Consider the following 24,242-nt stretch of genomic DNA (forward strand, 5'->3'; position numbering starts at 1 on the left):
GTCATAGTCATCACCGGTGTGACACTGCGCCACGACATGGATTTTGCAATACCGTCAATACCGTAATAAATCAATTATAAAATAATAAGCCTAAATAAGGCATTAAAAACGTCGGTGATATGCAAGGTTTGCTGCAGTGTTGTGACAGCAAGAGGTTGAAACACAAGCAACCTGTTTCATCACTTAAAAAACACGCACGCCCGTGAATATGAAGAGGCAACCCGGGCCAAAACGAGCGCAAGTGGGACCAGCAGCTGCTGCTGGGACCGCTGCTCCGCTGAGCAGCACCAGCGGAGCAGCGGTCCCAAGACTACACAGCTTTCACTGCAGGCATCGTGTAGGCTACTGCTGCTACACCTTACGACAAGAGTAGTAAGAAATGCAGGGCTTAAAGTATTCCGGCACCGTGCCGGATCTCCGGCGTACGGAGTTTTTTTAAAAAAAAAAAAAAAAAAAAAAAAGGTTTGAGAGAAAAAAAAAGTCTGAGTCAACCGAGTTCGTCTACCAATGGAATGAGAGGAAAGCAGCTCTGGCTCAACCAAACTAACACCAGCCAATCAGAAGTAGAGCTGGGCGGGTCTTTGACGGCAGCGGAGCGCAGAGCGCTGTTTCAACCTGCTGGAAGAATCACCGACTTCAAGATGGAGAAAAAATTAATGAATGTCGGTTTAAAAGAATCTTTTTTCCCAGAAGAAAAAAGAGTGACAAAAAAATACCCATAACCATGTTCTTCTCTCGAAAAAACACACCTGTACCGCGGGCTTTAGAAGAAAAAGACGCTGCAGCGCAAGTCGGAATGGAGCGGCTCAGAAGAGCAGGGAAATACGTGCGAGGCGGTGCTGAACTCCGCAATTTGAAGCTTTGTATAATAATTATAAAAAAAAGGGTTGCTACTATGTGAATATCACTTATCACGGGTTCTTTTTGGAACGTAACCCTCTCGAAAAACAAGGGATTACTGTATATGAATACTCATTGCATAAACCTGTCAAGTTTTGGATTTAAAATTAAGGGAAATTTTCCACCACCCGCTGTCCAACCAGCCCAACCGAGGTCCAGTATTAGATTTTAAGACAGGTTTACAAAATATTTAAAATATAATATAATAAAAATAAATATAATATATATATATATATATATATATATATATATAAATAAAAATAAATATAATATATATATATATATATATATATATATATATATATATATATATATATATATATATATATATATATATATATATATATATATATATATATAAGATCTTTAGGTTTTTTGCCAAATAAATATGTTGAGAATGCATAATACTCTCCCATGTCTCTTTTTTATAAGGATACCTACCATTTACTTATTATATTATAAAAATATTAACCTTATTCACATAAAGGGACAGGACAGGCTACTCCTCCCAAAACATACAAAAAAATACCGTGATATTATACCGTCACCGTTCAAAAGATGAAAAATACCGTGATATTAATTTTAGGTCATATCGCCCACCCCTACACTCTATACCTTAGAACTAGAACTTGTAAGATGTGAGATGACACTGGCAAAAAACACGACGGTTGGAGGATGTTCATATAGGGGTTCATATGCAGTACTTGTAGTTAGATCGTTATATATGACGCAGAAGAAGCCATTTCTAGAACAACAACTTTATTCTTCAACTGTCTTGATACCAACGCAGTAACACAAGAGTACAGTCACAGTGCCGCCTAATGGTCACACAGAGTAATGCACTTGTTTTCAAATATATACTACATAGATGAATGGGAAGACCGAAGGTTCAGGACAAAGTTTAAACCTCACACATACAATCAACACTGGGAAGCACTTTTGACTTGTTAAAATCCTATCTTTTTGTCCCTTTTTGTAATTCCAGAACTCCCACAAGAAAATGTTTGTAAGGTGGAGGAGGACGGGGTTTTCAGGGACCAGCACCTGGATAACCTGGAGAGGAGCTGCAGCCCGGACCAGGAGGAACCAGGGCACCCACAGACTACAGAACTGGAGGAAGACTCCAGTGGTCAGGAGATGAAGCACGAGGACGTAGAGGTGGATGTCTCATTGGTCAATGTTGCTCATGAGAAAGTTGAAAATTGTGAACCAGGACCAAACTGTGGCCAGCTGCTGTTGCACACTTCTCCTGAAGCTCAAAACAAAGATGAGGAAGGGACTGAAAGTTTACGCTCAGACTCCAGTAAAACTGCAGATCCGGAGCCAATGAGACGACACGGTGACCACGAAGATGCTGCTGTCCCATCAGACAGCAACTGTAAACCAAAGCTGATCAGGACCTACACGAGGAAGAAGGTATTTTCTTGCAGCACTTGCAGGAAAGAGTTCAGTAAAAGTAGTAATTTAATGGATCACATGAAGATCCACACTGGCGAAAGGCCGTACCTGTGCAACACCTGCGGAAAAATCTTTACTGAATCATCAGCTCTTAAGCGGCACATAACCACGCACACAAACATTATTTTGGGAAGATTCTAGGTTTCAAAGACTGTAATAATTTTCCTTGTTGACTAATTAAGAAACATTTTGAGTGGATTTCTTTCCCTCAAAACACTCAGAAACACAGCCATGAAACCTTTTGCATAATGTTACACAGAGAACAACCTGCCATCAAGACATTTATGAAAATATCTATATTTTTCCGTTTTGCAGGTTTCTACTGAGGAAATGCCTCCAGAAGATTCTGGTGTTACAAAGTCTTCCTCCACAATTGAAGATTTGGAACAGGTATATATTGATACTTTTAATAAACATTGTACATTATCTGAGTATGAAATACTATTTTATGAATGAATAGCATCGGGGTGCAAAAAAGATTACTGTAGATTACTGTAGGCACACTGTGCTCGTACATTATTTCTTCCAGTTTGCACATTTCCATTTTTAGGGGCAAGTGAAATTCTCGCTCTGTAGAGCCCTGCAGTAACGTCACATTGGACGAACAAAACAGCCAAATCACTGACCAAGTGCAACACTATTAAAATATGCTCCGTTATATCCATAGTAAAGCGATATGAAAATAATATGGAATATATCATCTATACACACACACACATATATATATATATATATACATATATATATATATATATGTGTGTATATATATATATCATTCAAAAAGGTGTACTTGAAAACAGAGTTTTCTTTCTGTAACTCATATTTGTTTGTATCTGTAACCGTAGTTTTGTAAACTTGTACATAGTAGTAGCGATTAAATATTTAGCTGTATGAAAGTGAGCTTGCAAGTGTCTGAATGCACAGACTTGTAAAACGGAGTTTGCACACATGTAGAAGTTTACGAAACTAAGCTTACAGATAAATGCTTGTACTTAAAAGTTTGCAAAACTATAGTTAAAGGTACAAACATAAATGCACAGCTTTACAAAACTATGGTTACAGATACAAAAACTTTGTTTTCAAGCACTCCTTTCTGAATGATACAATATTCCATAAAAAAGGTGCAACCAAATCATGTGCTGGTGCAACCAACTTTCTCAGTTGTCGCACCAGTGGACGAGTTAGTCTGGAGTCTGTGCAAGACATTTTTGACCTTCTAAAGCTGTATTTCCACACTTATTTTGATCCTGTCACTTAACTTAAACTTAAACAAATGAACACAGGCAGACCACGGTGTTAATTTTGAACACGTCTGCTCTTGTTCTCTATCTTAGATGGACACGGAGAATCAGTTCTGCAGTCCAACTGAAATGGAGACAGTTGTCAACAGTGAGAGGGTAAGTAGAATGTAATGTAGACATTTGATGGACATTTGTTTTTTTTTAAATACTTTTAAGATAAATACATTTTTTTTTTTTTTTTTTGGAATGGATAAATACATATGATTCTGAAATGTCTTGCTGCTCAAACTGTCTGGTAACAATAAATGTTACAATAAAAACATTCCAACAGTGTCAGAAACATAGCCTGGTGTGTGCAACTGTCTCCCCCTTGGACAAGTGTCTCCAGTGTGTGGGACCTGTGTCCTCCCTCAAGTGGCTTGGCTATAAATGCAGAGGTGAGATATTAAATGAATTGGCACTGTCTGGTGAAAGGTAGTAGGTGTATGTGCTGTGTTCTGTGGTACGATTAACCACTCTATTAACACCTATGGAGAATGATCCTGGTACAGCATAGGCTACTGTACCTACTATTGTTTCAGTTTAACTATGGTGTCATTATGAAATTGAAGACAGCTACCTTACTTTATTAGAGTGAGATTGATTGCAGTGCGTGTCATATATGTCATCTAATTCAGATTACATAAAGATGTTTCATTCTGCCTTATTGGCACTGACCAGTTCTGCGAGGGTCATACTGTAGGTTTTCCTCAATCCACCTTGTTCTCCACTTGGATGTGCGAACATTTACATCAGTCAGTACGTGCACATGCAGCGATTCAAGCTGGTTGGAGATCATTTGCACACATCGTACTGACTTTTAAACTGCATGTGAACACCATAAGTCAGTCAAGTCAATCTGATCAGACCGGATTCATCAACCCGCTTGCAGCACCTAGATAAGCCAGTCGCAACCGCCTTGTTAATGCCATGTGTACGGGGACATAGATATTACAGTCTGCGCATGCTCGAGATTTTCCCCCGGGTGCGGTTTTCCCCCGGGGGAGGGGATTCACCCAGAAGTGAAAGGAGACGACGCGACGCTGATCAGTAGTAGCACGTCGTAGTAGCAGCAGTGTCGTCAAAATATTTCCTATTCTGACATTTCATATATAAATACTGTATTTTCGCGACCATACGGGCGCCGTGTGGAGAGGCATAGCCTCAGTCTTGTGTCATTTCTGTATTTAAAACACACACGGCGCACACACACACGTGTGCGTATTTAAAAATACAGCGGGAGCAAAACTTTGTTTGATTGTAGGCTACTTTATTTCAGTTTTTACATTAATCAAACCCATTAAGTCTCATCCTCTGTTTCTGCATTAAAGAGCTCCGCTAAATCAGCTACCAGTCCGGATTCCTCGCTGTCAGAGTCACGTTCCGTGCCGTGCGGCGCCTCGAAATGCACGCTTTTGCAAAAGCTCGCAAAATAATCCCAGCAGACACGTTAGCCCATGTTAGCATCTACAATCCATCTGCAAACTGTGGCAGAACTTGGCCGGCGCCATTCCTGGAGAAACTCTTCTCCCCCAGTCATCCGTCGCTCTCACGCCGCTGCAGCCTGTCTGATTTATGGTTCTGCGTTAACCAACGCAGAGATTACGCCGTAGGTTATGCGGCGACGCACACGTACGGTGCGCTTCGCCGCGTACATTACGGCGTAGGCTCTGCGTCGATTTAACGCGGAGCCATAAATCAGGCTTCACTTTTCCAGCCGGCGTGAAGCCGGCTGGAAAAGTCTTTAGGCAAAGTCTTTCTTTTAAAAGTCACCATAGTTTCTGTCCATCAGCGTGGCAACCAAGCACAGCAGGGAACGATGACTTCTACTCTGGTGCAGTTATCGTGTTCAAGTTATTGCTACAAAATAAACTGGACTTATGCATTTACAGTCAGAGCGATGCAGTGCGGTTTTTAATTATATTTTACTCTGGGGTGTCGTGAGATTTTATTCACTTTTGAAAGGTGTCATGAATGAAAAAAGGTTGAGAAAGGCTGCTTTAGACAGATTATTAATAGGAAAGCAGTTAGAATGCACTTTTTCCTTTCCTTGTTGTTAAACGGAGGTCAACCGGAAGTGGCTCTTTGTTGAAATGGTTACCATGGTTACCTCGGGTACAGCGCCACCTAGCGTCACGGAGTCAGCCATGCTCTGGTTACAGTGGTTTATTCAATCTGATTCAGTCTGATCTCAGAACAGCATGTGTGATCAGACAAGTTGATCCAATCTTCTGCATGTCATTATTTGATCAGATCTGCAACCATGTTGAATCGCTGCATGTGCACGTACCTAGTAAGTGTCAGTCAGTACGTTTCTGATTGTATCAGATAACGACATGCAGAAGACCGGATCACTGGTCTGAGTTTACATGCTGTTCAGAGATCGGATAAATGGCCAGAGCATGGCTGACTCCGTGACGCTAGGTGGCGCTGTAACCATGGTAACCATTTCAACAAAGATCCACCTCCGGTTGACCTCCACTTAACAACAACAAGAAAAGACGTCGTACGACGACCGGGTCTGATTTGTTCCTCCGAGTTTGTTCCCTTTGCTGCCACTAACCTTGCGAGAGGCGCAAAAGCCACAATAACCCTTTTTAAAAATTATTATATTATAAAACGTGAAATTTACCGGAAAATATTAATACGGGAGGACGGTGGGAAAGAGGAGTAAAATACGGTAGTTTCCCAGCAAAAACGGGAGACTGGACTTGAGTGGAAACAAGTCACAAGTTTTCTACTGGACAATTGTGTCGTTATTAGGGAAAGAGGACTGGACTTGAGACACAAGTTAGGAGGGCCAGCCAGGTTCTTTCCTCTCTCTTATTGTTCAACTGTTGCACTGTAGGTGTTTTGAAAATAAAAAATAAATAAAAAGTGGAAGTGATATATATGTAAATATTGTCCTTTTACTGAATTAAATAGTTGCTAATCAATAATTCCGCCAATTAATTAGCCTGTCTGAGTTTTACCTGCCCTTATAACCAGTACTCGAGTTGTAAAATAAATCAGGGGGGATGGTGGATTTGATCATATGGGGACAGATAATTTGTGCTGATTACAAATAATATAATATATTACAAATAATAGCACTGACCAAAACACCTGCAGAAATACTGCAGGAATGACATAGCAGCAGTTAAATGCAGCCTTCTGTAAGCTTTAAATATCCACTGGGCTTACATCAAATACATCAAAACACAACAATAAAAAAACAGTTTTCTGATTTATCAATATCACTCTGTCCTTCACAGGATAAATAAAATGGATCACTGCAAAAACAAGAATATTTGTATTATTTCTAGTTAAAATGTCTCATTTTAGTAAAACAAATCTCATTACACTTAAAACAAGACTCATCACTGGAAAAAACAACAATTTTCACCTGTTTCAAGTAGATTTTCACAATCTACAGATTTTTTTGCTTGTAATAAGAAGATAAATCTTGTCCCACTGGCAGATTTTCCTACTTATTTCAAATGAAAATTTACCTGAAAAAGGTGAAAATTGTCACATTTTTCTGGTGTCATTTTTCTGGTGATGACTCTAAATGTTGATATAGCAGTAAAACCACATTCATTGATGAAATAACATACGTTTTCAGTTGTAAGAGCTTCCTTCATTTTTTTTGCTGTAACACACACTTGTATTTCATGCCACGAATAAAGTCATTTCATTTGAATTTTCAAGGGTTTGGCGCCTAAAAGCTATGCTTCTGCCAAACCCTTTTCGTTCAGCCATAGTTTAATTTATTTTTTCTGTTTTGTTTTGTTCATGTTTGTTCTTTTTTATGATGTTGCTGCTGAACGAAATAAACAATCATTCATTCATTCATTCATATGTAGTTATGTGTTTCACTTTTATTACAAACAAAGAGCTAAATATTAGTGTTGGTGTGTTACATTTATTATGAACAGATACAAAATGGTATACAAATCTTAAACAAAATATCAACATGTACAAATTTGAAAAAGGTTTACAAATTTTAAACATTAATATGTGCAAATTGTAGAGGTATCAAATGTGTAGAGGTTGCGGTAGACAGGCTTGTGGTTGGAGGTGATTGGCCGTGAGGGGCTGGATGGCGACATCGCCTCTTTGCCCCTGACACCCCTGACGAGGTCTCTGGGCACTTGTCTCTGAAGACAGAATTGGTGTAAAACTTATTACATGTCCTAACGTGGGTAGATGTTTAAACATAAAGAAGCATTGGTTGTTGCAGCCAGCATATTGCAGAACTTACCTGGTAACTCAGAGTTCCTCTGCAGCGGGGAACTGCTCTACCATCGCTGCTGTTGACTCTCCCCCATCTCTGTTGCTGCTTCTGCAGAGGGTTACACAAATGAAAAATTATTTATATCTTATTCATTTTATCTCAGACATATGGATTTATTTTGTCTAGTTGTCAAAATAATCACATTATTGGTTCCATCTTATGTTATTTGCAAATATAATCATGACTACTTTCATTAAACTGTGTTTTAGGTACTTTGATTTATAAACAGTCACACCGGGTTCATTTTGACCCAGGAAAACAGCTGTGATTGGTTTTAAATCAGTATTCTGATTAAACCTGATCAGTGTGTTATAATATAAACGCATTTTCATTAAAGTCAGACAATAATGCCCAAAACAGTACTGTAAAGTTGGAACGCAGTTGGATAATAACACATTTAACACAGAATTAGGTTATAATTTATGTAATGTGTTATTGGTAGTCAAACCTAACACACCTAACCCCTCACCCCTGCCCGCTTGACGGTTAAATGTAAATGTACAAGTAAATCGTTATTTAGCAGACGCTTTTATCCAAAGCGACGTGCATAACATTACAGAACATACAGAACAAAACATTCTTTGAACAAAGGCAACAAGTTTTAGCAACTAAGTAATGCACCGTTATTTTGATCTGCTCCGGTGTCCCCGGCCTCCGTCCCCCTTTCACTTCCGGGTGAATCCCCCCAGAGGAAATTCTCGAGCATGCGCAGACTGCAATATCCGATCCCCCGTATACATGGCGTTAACATTCCAACTGCGAACCGGTTATCTAGGTGCTGCAACCCGATTACTAAATGTCCGAAATAGGTCCGAAGTAGATCGGGTTCAGGTGTTTACATGCAGTTTAAAAGTCCGAACGATCAGAAACCTGCATGTAAACGTACTGAGTGAGTCGGTGAGGTGCTCAAACTCGCAATCTTTCACTTTGTTTTTTAAATCAGTCACATATGCATCAACAGTCTCTGATATTCCTTGCACTTGAAAAAAGAACAGGTGCCTCAAATACGTCACATTTGCCTTGGCTCACAATGTTGGCGGAAAAGTTCTTTCAATGTATCATAGTCATCTACATCTTCATCAAAGTCAAAAGTGTTGTATACCTTTTAATTGCTTCGTCCCCGGCCACATGTAGGAACGTGGCTCTTTTCACTGAATCAGACTTTTCGTCGATTCCGCTGGTGACGAGAAACAGTTTAAATCTCTGGATCCAGACTCTCCAATTTTCTGCTAGGTTTCCTACAGTCACAGTGCCACCTAATGGTCACACAGAGTAATGCACTTGTTTTCAAATATACTACATAGCTGAAAGGGAAGACAGAAGGTTCAGGACAAACTTTAAACCACACAAATACAACCAAACAATCAACACTGGGAAGCACTTTTGACTTGTTAAATTCCTATCTTTTTGTCCCTTTTTGTGATTCCAGAACTCCCACAGGAAAATGTTTGTAAGGTGGAGGAGGACGGGGTTTTCAGTGACCAGCACCTGGATAACCTGGAGAGGAGCTGCAGCCCGGACCAGGAGGAACCAGGGCATCCACAGACTACAGAACTGGAGGAAGACTCCAGCGGTCAGGAGATTAAGCACAAGGACGTAGAGGTGGATGTCTCATTGGTCAATGTCGCTGATGTGAAAGTTGAAAATGGTGAACCAGGACCAAACTGTGGCCAGCTGCTGTTGCACACTTCTACTGAAGCTCAAAACAAAGATGAGGAAGGGACTGAAAGTTTACGCTCAGACTCCAGTAAAACTGCAGATCTGGAGCCAATGAGACGACACGGTGACCACGAAGATGCTGCTGTCCCATCAGACAGCAACTGTAAATCAAAGCTGACCAGGACCCACACGGGGAAGAAGGTATTTTCTTGCAGCACTTGCAGGAAAGAGTTCAGTAAACGTAGTATTTTAGTGGATCACATGAAGATCCACACTGGCGAAAGGCCATACCTGTGCAACACCTGCGGAAAATCGTTTAGACAATCATCAACGCTCAAGAACCATAAAATGATCCACATGGGCGAGAAGCCGTACCTGTGCAACACCTGCGGAAAGTCGTTTAGAAACTCAGCAACGCTCAAGGACCATACAGTGATCCACATGGACGAGAAGCCCTACATCTGCAAAACATGTGGAAAAGGTTACAGGCAACGTTCCAACCTGGTGATTCACTCGAGGATCCACACCGGTGAAAGGCCGTACCTGTGCAACACCTGCGGAAAAACCTTTACTGATTCATCAGCTCTTAAACGGCACATATACACGCACACGGTCGAGAAGCGATATTTGTGCAACACGTGCAACAAAGGTTTTGACCGCAGAATTGATTTGCTGAGACACATGATATATCACCCGGAGGAGAAGTCTGGTGACTGGTGATAAATGAAGCTCATGTTGTCGTCCTCCGGGGGCAGCTGTCCACTCCTGTCTGACCCACAGAAGAAGAACCCGCAGAAGTCCAACCACCACCTCCTGTGGCTGATGAGCCTAATCCCCTCCCCACAAGGGTTACAGGTTCAACCCGGATTTATGCTTCTCCGTTAACTTGACGCAGAGGGAACGATGAGGTTGTGTTGCGATGAGGTTTTTTTTTTTTAAGTTCTGCATTGAGTTTGTTTGAATCCCTGTTCCTTCTTAAAATCGTTATTATTTGTTGCTGTTGGTAACTTGCCATCTCCACGGTGCAAATAAAGAGCTGTTAGTATGTGCTAAAGTTTCTTTAAATTTGACAGTTTATTTCGTTCATCTACAAAGCCTCTCACAAGCCCTTTTTCCCGTCTGTTTCTTCTTCACTCACATTCTCTTTTGTAAAGTTAATCTGCAGTTCCATGTTGTTAAACTCTCTCCATCTACTCCGTTCAGAGGTTATATATTGTGATGTTATACATAGTTTGGTGAAAACTGTAAAAGGCTGTATACCTTTTTTAAATCTGAGCTGCACGTACATCAGATTATGGTGATAATTCATGACGAACTAAGTCAAAACAATGTTATTCAAATGAGCCATGCTGTGTTATTGTAACTATAAATTACAACATATTTGTGTATGTTTTTCATATTATTTAAATAATATGAAATTAACAATATTATTTAATCGCATGTATAAAATCAAGTTGTACTAGATTTACAACTCGTCTGACACATGATTTATTATAAAGCTGATGTTGAGATCCGTGTTGAAGCTGCAGATCTGCAGGTTGGAGAGCAGGAAGAAGAGGGAGGATCATCGGGATCAGATTCCAGGAAGAGGACAGACTTTGGATTTAACCCTTTTATATCAGACATCCGTTTAGAAGTAAATGTCTTTTTACCTCAACTCATATTTAGTCAGAAATAATCATGAAAAATGTAATTTAAGTTTTCATTTTAGATGGATGGAATCATTTTATTGTTTATAATTCTGGAATATTACACTCTCCATATGTAGAAAGAGCAGCAGTGCCCCCTGGTGGTGAGTTATAAAAGCTCAACATAAACCCAAGAGTGAACAATCTATCGTAATAATAAAAACACAAATAAAAAAAAAGACTTTAGTGCATCAACAAGAGGAAGTTTTCAGTGACGCAGATTATTGGTACAGCGTGATCAGTACAACCAGCATTTAGCTCAGAAAACAATGTCGAAAGAGAAATGTCATTGAATGAAGTTGAAAAGTGGAGATGCACTTTTGTCCTTTATCCTCAACTTCCTCAATCACGTCATATTTATCCAAATTGTTATTTCACTGGTCTTGGCTTCATCAAATGACACATCCAGGGACTAAAGCCGTGCATAGGTGTTTATCCTGTCCAGGTGTTGGAAGGTGAAGTGAAGCCGAAGCCATCGCTTCATCCACTGATCTGTTGGCACGGTAGGAAAACTGATAGGAATCCACTGTGTCAGGAACCATGGAGTTGATGTGGGTTAAAAAAAGATGATCTGCTCTGTTGGTCTCTGGAGAAGGTTTAATGAAAATGGCCGGGTTTCCCAGATCCAACCTCTCTTAAGGATTTAAGAGAGGTTCAAAGAAGGTTTCAACTGAGAAGGTTTCAACTAAGAAGGTACCCTAAGATACGGGTGTTTCCCAGATGACTTCTTAACACCGTCCTTTTGTTTCTCTCTTTCAGAAGCTCTTTGGAGGAGCTGTCCGGTTCTGAAACCAAATCAATCGATGCCAGGCAAATCGATCACCGATCACTATCAGCACATTTTAACACGTGCTACCTAACGCACTTATTCCCTGCTCCCTGTGCGTTATAATTAAAAATTAAGATGATTAATATAATTCAATGACCCTTTTTCAAGATGAAAACAAGACTGCAACTAAATAAGAAGTAGTCTTGGTAAGAGAATAATGAGGAAATGTATTGTTTTTATTAAATGTGAAAGATGGACGAAAGGAGAAATTAACTTAACGATCATTCAGCATATAGGACCACATTGTATCCTTGCGGTAACTAATACTCTAACGCATTACTTTTTAAATTCAGTCACGCAATTACCGCTACCAAACGGTGCGTTACTCCGTTATTTCTGGCTACAGTGAAGCTTTTTTTCCCCACATGTGGAGACCAGAGGAAACGTAGTGTGTGTGTGCGTTCAAAAACATGAGCGGTCAAGAGCCAAAAGAAGGCGAGTTTCGCAACGTGGAATTACAGCAATCCCTGGTTTTTCGCAGGGGTTATGTTCCAAAAAGAACCCGTGATAAGTGAAATCCTTTTTACAATTCTAGAGGGCTTCAAATTGCAGAGATCAGCCTCGCACGTATTCCACTGCTCTTCTGAGCCGCTGCATCCTGACTCTGTAGCGTCTTTTTATCCTAAATCCCGCGGTGCAGGTGGGTTTTTTCAAGAGAAGAAAATAGTTATGGGTCGTTGTCTTCGCTCTTTTTTTCTTCTGGGCAAAAAGATTCTTATAAACCAACATGCTACCATTGGTTATTATATTTGAGGACTGTAATGAACGATTCATCAAAGGCTCCTGTTCTTCAGCTGCTGCTGAAGCTCATTGGCCGTTTCTCAGCTTGTTGCTAAGCAACCAACGTTATTGATACAGGAAGTGAAGAAGCGGGGAGACTGTTTAGAATGCAGAACACGATGCACAATGCAAATCCATACAGTACCTGCTGAAATGAAGGCTAGAGGGCCATGAAATGGGAGCATTTAAAATAATGTTTTTATTTAAAGTAACTAAAAAGTTACTTTTCATAGTAACGCATTACTTTTTGGTCTAAGTAGCTGAGTTACTGAGTTACTTTTTAATGAAGTAACTAGTAACGGTAACTAGTTACTATTTTTCAGTAACTAGCACAACACTGGTGGAGACGCAGCGCTGCTCCTCAATGCACTAATTCCCTGTCATCACACATATAGGTGCTCGGGCTCGGGCACGGCGCAGGAGGATCGGTGCAGAGTCGGCGGCAGAACAGATCTAATTGGGGGGCACATAATAACCAGCGGGGGGGCACAAACTGCCGTTCAAGAACGCAATATGATGTAAATGCTTAATGAGTTTGCCATCAACGATCACAGCAAACCAGCTTCAATTACACAACATACTGCAAAATCTCTTTTTAATACACACACACAAGTGTATTGTGCACCCAAACTGCAAAAAAACAAAAAACGACGACGTACAGGCCACGTCTCTCCCTCCCTACCTCGCCCTCTCCATCTCTCTCTCATACAACGCATACACATAAAAATGTGAACGGTGAATCTCCAAATTTAATTTGACGAAATTAGACAGACCCAAACGTTCCACATTTGCGTAATAATAAACGCCAAGGCTGGCGCCATGAAGTCAATTAAATGCATGTCTCACCTTTAGAAGAGTTGCACATCTTAATTTTTTTTTTAAATAGATCACACTTTGGGACGCCTTCTTTATATTTTAGCGTTATTTCCGCGTAGATAAGAGTGAGTTTGATGCTCCTTAACAAGTTTGGTCCGCGGATCAACATCAACCCAGCTCCCCCAACCCCTTGCTCCCGGTGGCTGATTTATGGTTCCGCGTCACACCAACGCAGAACCGACGGCGTAGGGTACGCGGCGACGCACACCGCACCGCGACCCTACGCCGTCGATTTAACGCGGAACCATAATTCAGGCGAAGCTGCAGTCTGTCTGCGCTGATACTGACACACCGGGTCGGAGCGGATTTGGTCATGATGTTTAACCTGTGTTTTGTGATTAATAAGCACGGGTTTTAATTAAATGTAATTTACGAAGGATGATTTCACGTTCAATAAGATAAGTAATCAATAAAATACAAAGTTTGGCACAAAGGCTTGGCCTGCTTGTGGGCGAGTGGAGGGGGGCACAATAACTCATTTGGGGGGGCATGGCCCGCGGATGACCCCCCCATGACCCCGACCCTGGATCGGTGTCACGGCTGCCGGGACAGCCTGATCCGACAGCACGTCCATGGGATTGAAGTGCTGACGCACGAATGCGTTCATAAAAACAGTTCTGCTTCGCGCGGTTGATTTGCAGCGAGAACATGCTGTATAGCAGCCAAATTATCAAATAAATGGTATTCATGATGATCGTTTTATTTGTGCGTAATGCATAAAGCATATACAGGAACACACTTGTTATTCCTTATTTTTCTTTTTTTTCCCCCTTTGCTGTCACCAATGAATGCTAAACAATATAAATCAGTATAATTTAGTATAAAATAGATCAAAATTTGTGCGGGGTGCATTGTTTTAATATCTCATTGCTTGGTGTGATATTGATTTGCCTGACGCGGCTGGATCTGTGAGTCTTTGTTCACTAAGATGGTTGTAAAGACTGGGTCAGCAGCATCTTTCATTTCCTTCTTAATGAAAGAGATTCTTAAGCTAAGAGCGACTCTGGGAAACGCGATTTTCTTTCACAGGCTCCTTAAGAAGGTTTGAAAGAAGACTTTCGCTGTTAAGAACTACTTAACTGATCTGGGAAACCGGGCCAAAAAGGTTATTGATGGATTGTTAACTGACATACAGCTGTAATCAGTCACTCAGAACTGGGACATTTTCAAAAAAAAAGAAAACAGCAAAAGTCATCCCACTGTACAGAACTGGAGACAGACACCAATTCACTAATTACAGGCCTGATTCTTTACTCCCAACATTTTCTAACATCTTAGAAAAAGTATTTATTTACAGGTTGGACAAATTAATGCCAATCAAAAGGCCACGCCACTAATTACGCATTAAACTTCTTGCTTTATATAATTCCAACCTGCCACAATACGAGGAAAAAGAGGCTTCAAACCCCTGCAGAAAACCTGTGGGTGATTCATGCAGGAATGAACCGTCATTGGCCGGGTTTCCCAGATCAGTTAAGTAGTTCTTAACAGCGAAAGACTTCTTTCAAACCTTCTTAAGGAGCCTGTGAAAGAAAATCGCGTTTCCCAGAGTCGCTCTTAGCTTAAGTATCTCTTTCATTAAGAAGGAAATGAAAGATGCTGCTGACCCAGTCTTTACAACCATCTTAGTGAACAAAGACTCACAGATCCAGCCGCGTCAGGCAAATCAATATCACACCAAGCAATGAGATATTAAAACAATGCACCCCGCACAAATTTTGATCTATTTTATACTTTAGATTTATATTGTTTTGCATTTATTGGTGACAGCAAAGGGGGAAAAAAAAGAAAAATAAGGAATAACAAGTGTGTTCCTGTATATGCTTTATGCTTTACGCACAAATAAAACGATCATCATGAATATCATTTATTTGATAATTTGGCTGCTATACAGCATGTTCTCGCTGCAAATCAACCGCATCGCCGTGCGCGAAGCAGAACTGTTTATATGAACGCATTCATGCGTCAGCACTTCAGTCCCCTGGACGTCCTGTCGGACCGCGCTGTCCAGGCAGCCGTCACACCTGCGCCGTGCCCGAGCCCGAGCGCACCTATGTGATGACAGGGAAGCAGCAGCTGAAGAACGAGATCCTTTGATGAATCGTTCATTACAGTCTCAAATATAATCAATGGTGTCGGTTTATATTAAAGAATCTTTTTGCCCAGAAGAAAAAAGAGCGAAGACAACGACCCATAACTATTTTCTTCTCTTGAAAAAACCCACCTGCGGGATGCAGCAGCATCAGAAGAGGAGGAATACGTGCGAGGCGGGGATGATCTCTGCAATCTGAAGCCCTCTATAATTGTAAAAAGAATTTCACTTATCACGGGTTCTTTTTGGAACATAACCCCTGCGAAAAACCAGGGATTGCTGTAATTCCACGTTGCGATTTGCGAAACTCGCCTTCTCTTGGCTCATGTTTTTGAATGCACACACACGCCCACCCCGTTTCCTCCCGGTTTCTGCGTGTGGGGAAAAAAAGCCTCACTGTAGCCAGAAATAACGGAGTAACGCACCGTTTGGATGAAAAAGGGTCATTGAATTATATTTATCATCTTAATTTTTTATTATAACGCACAGGCAGCAGTGAATTAGTGCGTTAGGCAGCAGTGCTGCGTGTGAAAATGCGCTGATAGTGATCGGTGATCGATTTGCCTGGCATCGATTCATTTGGTTTCAGAACCGGACAGCTGCTCCAAAGAGCGTCTGAAAGAGCGAAACTAAAGAACGGTGTTAAGAAGTCATCTGGGAAACACCCATATCTTAGGGTTCTCTCTTAGTTCAAACCTTCTTTGAACCTCTCTTAAATCCTTAAGAGAGGTTGGATCTGGGAAACCCGGCCATTCTGAGTTTGGGGGTTAGTTTGGGATCTTTATTCCCTCTAGTGGTTAAATGTTGGAAACTGCAGCTTTAAATGTGTCTTGTATATCTATATATTTCACACCAAAATCATGTTAATTGATCCTCATTTCCTTCCCTGTGTTCCCTCTGGTCGTACCATCCGAAGTTTACCTTCCCTCTGACTTAACGTACTTTTTTATTTTAATACCAAACGGTGACTCATGAGTCCTGCATGTGCACGTCAATAATAAATCCACCGACTGGAAGCGCTGAACTAAACTAAGTTGGATATTTAAATGTTTTAATGTCTCAAAGACTTACCATGTGTATTATTTTGAGGCCCATTGCAATAAAAGTTTCTTAACAACATAATTTTTTTATGACAAATAATAAAGAACACATGAATTTAAAAATATTTTTATTTTATATATTGATATTAACAATCAGAAGCTTATCATATAAATTGCGTCAGCTCTCATTGTGTCGGAAATAATAAAACTCTTTCTAAACCTTCTTGCTTGTGTTGTTTTCTCAGATGTAAATCACTTTGGTTAAAAGCGTCTGCTAAATGACAGAAGTCGTAGTAAACCAGTGATGAAAAGAATGTTGTATGTATTTTGTTCTAATTACTTTCGTTGGTAAATGAAATACTGACTGTAACTGCGAGAAGGAACTATGTAATTTGTTCAGACTCCACTGCAGCCCTTCAGAGTTTGACTTCAAATAAAACAATAAGAGAAGATCTAGTGTTGGAAATATTAATGGTGTTGTGGAGGTTATACAGAACTGGAATTACTGTGCAGTTTTGTTGGGTTCCTGCCCACATGGGTGTTGATGGCAATGAGAAAGCAGACAATATTGCTAAAAGAGCATTGAAATTGAGTAGTGAGGTAATTATGGAAATTCCTTTTGGTAAAGGTGAAGCAAAATCATGAATTAGAAAGACAGTGAGGGATTCATGGCAGAAGGTGTGGGACAACGGTGTAAAAGGGAGACATTTTTATAACATACAGAAGTCAATTAACGTGAAGGTTTTCAAAGGAAAGTGTAGGAGAGAGGAAGTCATCATTTCTAGATTAAGATTAGGTCTTACTAGTTTAAAATCAACTCTGTATTTAATGTCAAAGTCCGTGTGTGATAAATGTGATGAGTGTGATGTCACAGAGAATGTAGAGCATGTGATTCTTAAATGTGGCAAGTATGAGGTAGAAAGGAACGCTTTAAGAGACAGGATGTACGAGCTGGGACGGGAATGGAGTTTAGTAGGTTATTAGGGAGGAGTGAGGTGATGAGGGATTGTTATAAGGAAATCCTTGTCTTTCTTAAAGATGCAGGGATAGATAATAAGATTTAAATGTGATTATCTTATTTTATTTAGGTATTTCCTTTTTTCCCCCTTTAAGTTAGACTGTAACCTGGTGTAATAATGATCCTGATGTTACACACTCCGGTACAGCAGGTGGCGGTAGAACCTAATAACGTTGGTTGTGATCCGCCATTAAACCTAGAGAAGAAGAAGGAGAGGACGGTTCTGTTGTTTCCTTTCTTTTTCCTCTTCAACAATGTCTAAGGTGAATCATCTGAGAGAGTTTATCGGTCAGCGACTAACAGCAGCTGCTGTAGAAATATTGTCAGTGTTTGAAAAAAGCATCTTGGAGTATGAAGAAGAGCTCGACCGTCAGCGCAGACTGTTGGACCTCGCCTGGAAACCTGAAATCAGACTCCACAGAGTCGGTACGTAACCCTGGAAAGTTGAATGAATGAACACATGAGTATGACTCCTACAAGATCCCTTTGTTTCCAGTTAAAAGCCGTGGTGATGAAGCAAACCAACTAAATGGGAAACTCCCCAGCTCAAGCAGCTGCTGATGTGGGATTCGGAAACATCCCGAACTAACTTGTTGTTCTGTTTACTTGGTGCTGCCTTTCATGCTCCATTCACACTCTGGACCAGACTCATATTTCACACTTTATCAATGAATGAATGAATGAATGTTTATTTCGAACATTTATATAAAAAATACACAATAACATCTTCATATTCACATATGTTCGAAAAAAGGAGTAGGAAGAAGTCTACACTTTTTCCTAGTTCCTACCCCTTTATAACTCTATGAATTTACATTATTGCTATTATTATATCTACACAATATCTATATATAGATATAGTCTATATAAATACTATGTAAAACATGCCTATTACTACATAATTATCCGTATAAGTATATAGAAAATATAAATATTACATGAATATTATATCACTATATAGAAAATACAAATATTTTATAAATCTATATAAATATACACTATATAACTACATAAATATCCCTATAAGTATATATATGCTACATACCTAATAAATAAATAAATAACATATATTACATAATTATAACTATCCCTCTCAACATATAATATATATTACATAAATATCCACATAAATATCTAAACATATCTTAAGCAAGTATAATTTACCATTTTTTTCTCTATTTTATTTGTTTCTCACACTCGTTACCCCATTTCCTCTTCCATGCTAATGTTAAGTGTTTTATTTTTTTTAATTACTGTTTTATAGATATTTCTCTCATTTCACTTCACCAACTTAGACTATTTTGTGCAGATCCATCACATACAATTCAGATTCAAAAAATATTTCAATTACAGGTTGAAATGTAACAAAATAGATAAAAAGCCAAGGGGGGTGAATACTTTTGCAACCCCCTGTACTTGTTGATTAATAATTGTTTGTATCTCTTTTTAAACAGATTTATGTTAGTACTTTTTTATTTCCAGCTCCAAACTGTTCCACAGAGTCTCCACAGTTCCATATGCACATGCTGCACATTGTTGTTCCTACTTTATGTTTTCTAAAATTAGATGGTAGTAGATTATTCCTTGCTTTGAACATTATTTGCGCTGTTTTGTATTTAACCAGATCCATACATTTCTTAACCAATTCCATACATTTTTTAGACTTAATCGTTTATTTAGTAGAAAAGATGCAGATCACAGTGGCTCCGTGTAAGATGTGAGATGACACTGGCAAAAAACCCGATCGTTGGAGGATGTTCATGTAGGAGTTCATATGCAGTACTTGTAGTTAGATTGTTATTTTTTATTTAATTTTTTTTCAAAAACATGACGTTTACTAATTATATTTCTTCAACAGAACATATAAATCACATTTCATGCCAGGGGGGATAAGAGTTTACAAGAAAACATTAAAATGAGCACAGATATTAATAGTTTTGATCGCCTTTTGATTAAGAGAAAATGTAATGCAGTCGATGTTTGAGCTCATTGTAATAAGCAACAAAAGAGGGTTTTCTATGTGTAAATTTACATTTGTGAATGTGAAATTTTGCCAACAGTATGACGAGGTTAATAATGAATGTTTCATTGGGTTTTGCCTTAATCCTGTCAAAGTCATAGAGTCCAAACAGCCCATCCCTCCAAAACAACTTAAATTGTTCTTCAATATTGTTAACAATAAAATTACATATATCAATCCAGAGGTTTTGGACAATGGGGCAGAGCCAAAATAAATGAGTAATTGTTTCAATATTTACAGAACAGAAAGCACATTTCACATCAATGTCTATGTTAAACCTTTTAACAATATGATCATTAGAAGGCTAAAATCTATGAATTATTTTAAACAATATTTCTCTAACTTTGTTGGTCAACAGGTATCGGTTGGGTAAGAGCCAGACCTTTTTCCAGCCAATATGATTCATGTACCTATTCCAGTGTGAGACCACATAAGGAACTGTGGTGACATCCTGTCTAAACAAGAATCTAATCAACTTATTGTTCTTACCATGGTTACAGGACAAACAGATTTTGATCAGAATCAGAATTGTTTCAACCAATTTATCTTAAATGTGTTATTTAGGGTGCAGAAATTTAGAAAATGTAGTCCACCATTTTCATAGTCATTCATTAGAACAGATTTTTTTCAGATGATGAGTTCTATTTTTCCAAAAGAAGATGAGAATCAGCCTGTCAATCTGAGTAATACGTTTGTTGTCCACGAACAAAGACAGAGATGCATATGTTAAGCGTTAAATTCCTTCCTCCTTGGTGAGTAGAACTCTACCTCTAAGAGAAAGATCCCGTAATAGCCACTGGTTTAACTTTTTTTGAGTTCTTTGGATAATAGGATTGAAATTCAGTGAAGTTTTTTTTGTTGGTCCTTAGTTATTGTAATACCCAAGTAAACAACTTCATTTTTGACTGGGATACAAATTGATGTTTTATCAGAAACCTTAATGGATATAATTTCACATTTATTAAGATTCAGATTTAGGCCAGAGGCCTTGTAAAACTCATTTATGGTGTTTATTGCAATAGAAACTTGATTTTCATCCCTGAGAAAGAGTGTGGCGTCATCTCCTAGTAGATCAGACTTGTTCCCGGTGCATGTTGGACTCCGGCAGGGCTGCCCTTTGTCACCGGTCCTGTTTATTTTTATGGACAGGATTTCTAGGTGCAGCCAGGGGCCGGAGGGGATCCGGTTTGGGAACCTCAGGATTTCACCTCTGCTTTTTGCGGATGATGTTATCCTCTTGGCTTCATCGGACCGAGATCTTCAGCTTGTGTTGGGGCCGTTTGAGGCCGAGTGCGACGCAGCAGGGATGAGAATCAGCACCTCCAAAACCGAGGCCATGGTTCTCCACCGGGAGAGGGTGACATACCTTCTCCGGGTGGGTGGAGAAGTCCTGCCTCAGGTGGAGGAGTTCAAGTATCTCGGGGTCTTGTTCACGAGTGAGGGAACGATGGAGCGGGATTGGTGCAGAGTCCGCAGTTATGCGGTCGATGTACTAGAGCTTCTTAGAGACGATTTAGACTCGGCTTACAGAGAGTAAGTGTAGCTTACTAGCTTCAGCTTCCTGTGGTAATAATTCTGTACAACATGTGCAGCAACACAGACAGCAGACATGTCACTCTCTAAAATAAAACTTGATAAACTCTCTAAAAACTCTCTAACTTGATACAAGTTGTAAACTATAAACCTTAGTTTTCCTCTGGGAAGAGGAATTAAATCTTAAAATAAAAATTAATTATGAATTATCAAGCTTTGCGAAAGCTTTAGTGATAGCATCCGCTGCGTGTGAGGAAACTCTTCACACTAGAGCTCCACATGTCACTCGTGACGCGACTGACACGGCTTTTGACTGTATATAGTTTGCTATAATTCCGACAGGATTTCATCAGTGAAATATTTACGACCCGACGTCTTCTACAACAGAAAGCGGCTGATGAGCAAAGCATATGAATTCATTACCTTACGATGTAGTTCTTCATTTTTCGTCCTGTCATTTATAGGTCTCTGTTACATTCAGTGGAGTTAGCGGCGTGGCTGCACCTCCTTTTCTTTCTCTGCCTTAGCTGCAGCCAACTTTGGAAACTCAAAATACTTCTTTGTGTGAAAAACATTCAAATGTCCTATCAGCTTCGTTGTGTTGAAATTCTTTTGTAACATTCCTCCTTGGGTATCTCCTTTGCAAACTGCAAATTTGTTGTCCTTTTTGGACATTGTAAAACTGCTATACCGGCGAGGCCGGCCACGCCCCCTCAGGACAGCTTGGTCTGAGATGCAGGAATGCCCGCGCGGGCGATGTTTGTTGTTGTAAACGTCATCAGATTGACCCGCTCTGAACTATTTTCCGATCTCTGATCAAAACCGATAGGGGCATTATAGGCCCGATCCCGATCAGTGGCCGATCAATCGCTGCATCTCTAGTTTTGAGCAGGTGTCTGCGATTTCTCCTGTACATTTCTCCTCTTGTGGTTTTGATAATGTATGATCTGGGCTGAATGTGTTTCTCTACCACAGTGGCTGGTTCCCACTTGTTGCCTTGTCTAACCTGCACATTTTCACCAACTTGGAGGTAGGCATGGGGCGATATACGATATTATCGTATATCGCGATTAAAAAACGGCCGCGATAACGTTATCGTGGGGTACAATTCTTTGCATAACAGTCTACAGACCCCCCCAGTATTCCACCTGTTTTATCAGCCAATTCTCTGAACTTTTATCAATTATTCACACCTCCTACAACAGGATCTTAATAACTGGTGATTTTAATCTGCACTTAAACAACATCTCAGACCCAGTATCTAGAGAATTTTTAAACCTTTTAAACTGTCTAGATTTTAAGCAACATGTCACACAGCCGACCCACAGCAGAGGGCGCACCCTGGACCTGGTCATAACCTACGGCCTGTCCCTGGGTGCGTGCTCTGTTGTGGACCTGGCTGTGTCTGACCATTTCTGCGTGTTTTTTAACATCACCAGTTTTAACCAGCGGGAGGCCCCGGTGAGAACGGTGAGGAAACGTAACCTAACTCCTGAAGTGGCTGCAAATTTTATCCAGATTTTACAGAACACTCCTGCAGAGATTTTACCAGCACCCTGTGATTTTATCGTTGACAATTTTAACAAAATACTCAAAACAACGCTGGACTCAGTGGCTCCGATTTTAACCAAAAGAATTAGCAGAAAACCTACACCCCCATGGAGAACTGAGGAAATAAAGAAACTAAAAAGAAACTGCAGGAGTGCTGAAAGGAGATGGTGTCGTGGTACGGTTTTTTAAGGATCCAAGTGCAGGAGACAGAGGGAGGCTGGAGTCAGGAGTTCTCAAAAACAAAAGGGTTTTAATCCAAAAAGGTAAAGCAAAGCGCTGCAGAGCAGGATAAATACAAAAACAGGATCAGGACCAAAACACGAGGAGACATGGAGGAGAGAACAGTACGGACCGACCGGGAACCAAGGAATGACAAGACAAGATATACTGAGGGGATAACGAGACAAGACGAGACACAGGTGTGGACACAATCAGGGCAGATGGGACACAGGCGGGGCAAGACAGAACTGAAAGTTACAAACACTGGGGGGAAGTGTCAAACCCTGACAGTACCCCCCCCTCAAGGGACAGATCCCAGATGTCCCCAGAGTCCTAACCCAGGGTGGGCGGAGGGGGCCTGGAGGAGGGCCCAGGCCACACACGGCCAAAGTTCCGGGGGTCGACCTCGGGACCGGGCAGACCAGCGAGACCGCTCGGGGGGGCGCCCCCGAGGCCTAGGCCTGGGTCTTGGCGGGGGGCGTGACGGGGATTCTTGGCGTGGCTCGGGAACCTGACGGGGCTCGGGAACCTGACGGGGCTCTGGGACCGCCTCAGGAACCGAGGGCTGCGGGACCGCCTCAGGAACAGAGGGCTGCGGGACCGCCTCAGGATCCGGAGTCGGGGCTGACAGGAGGCGGGGAACCGGAACAGGGGCAGACAGGATGCGGGGAACCGGAACAGGAGCAGACAGGATGCGGGGAACCGGAACAGGAGCAGACAGGATGCGGGGAACCGGAACAGGAGCAGACAGGATGCGGGGAACCGGAACAGGAGCAGACAGGATGCGGGGAACCGGAACAGGAGCAGACAGGATGCGGGGAGCCGGAACAGGAGCAGACAGGATGCGGGGAACCGGAACAGGAGCAGACAGGATGCGGGGAACCGGAACAGGAGCAGACAGGATGCGGGGAACCGGAACAGGAGCAGACAGGATGCGGGGAACCGGAACAGGAGCAGACAGGATGCGGGGAACCGGAACAGGAGCAGACAGGATGCGGGGAGCCGGCGTCGGGGGGCAGAGGA

The 24,242-nt window shown here is 40.9% G+C and overlaps 2 protein-coding genes across 2 annotated transcripts in view; one reads left to right on the forward strand and one right to left on the reverse strand.

The window, feature by feature from the left end:
* Window positions 1–24,242, reverse strand: part of LOC133440368 (zinc finger protein 37-like) — an 801,383-nt gene that overhangs the window by 226,904 nt on the left and 550,237 nt on the right. The window lies entirely within an intron of this gene.
* On the forward strand, window positions 1,891–10,603 carry LOC133440348 (zinc finger protein 37-like). Its single transcript, XM_061717590.1, has 5 exons — window positions 1,891–2,316; window positions 2,674–2,748; window positions 3,693–3,755; window positions 3,931–4,036; window positions 9,344–10,603. The coding sequence occupies exons 1-5, from the start codon at window positions 2,038–2,040 to the stop codon at window positions 10,291–10,293; spliced, it is 1,473 nt and encodes a 490-aa protein (XP_061573574.1). The 5' UTR covers window positions 1,891–2,037; the 3' UTR covers window positions 10,294–10,603.

The sequence above is a fragment of the Cololabis saira genome, chromosome 3 (genome assembly GCF_033807715.1).
Source record: "Cololabis saira isolate AMF1-May2022 chromosome 3, fColSai1.1, whole genome shotgun sequence".
NCBI classification, from domain to species: domain Eukaryota; kingdom Metazoa; phylum Chordata; class Actinopteri; order Beloniformes; family Belonidae; genus Cololabis; species Cololabis saira.

What these genes read in the sequence shown, in the direction of transcription:
- LOC133440348 (XM_061717590.1), top strand. Translation starts at nt 2,038, where the DNA reads ATGAAGCACGAGGACGTAGAGGTGGATGTCTCATTGGTCAATGTTGCT. An exon ending in CAGTTGTCAACAGTGAGAGG is followed by an intron (nt 3,756 to 3,930) that starts GTAAGTAGAATG and finishes ACATTCCAACAG; the next exon opens with TGTCAGAAACATAGCCTGGT. An exon ending in GCTTGGCTATAAATGCAGAG is followed by an intron (nt 4,037 to 9,343) that starts GTGAGATATTAA and finishes TTGTGATTCCAG; the next exon opens with AACTCCCACAGGAAAATGTT.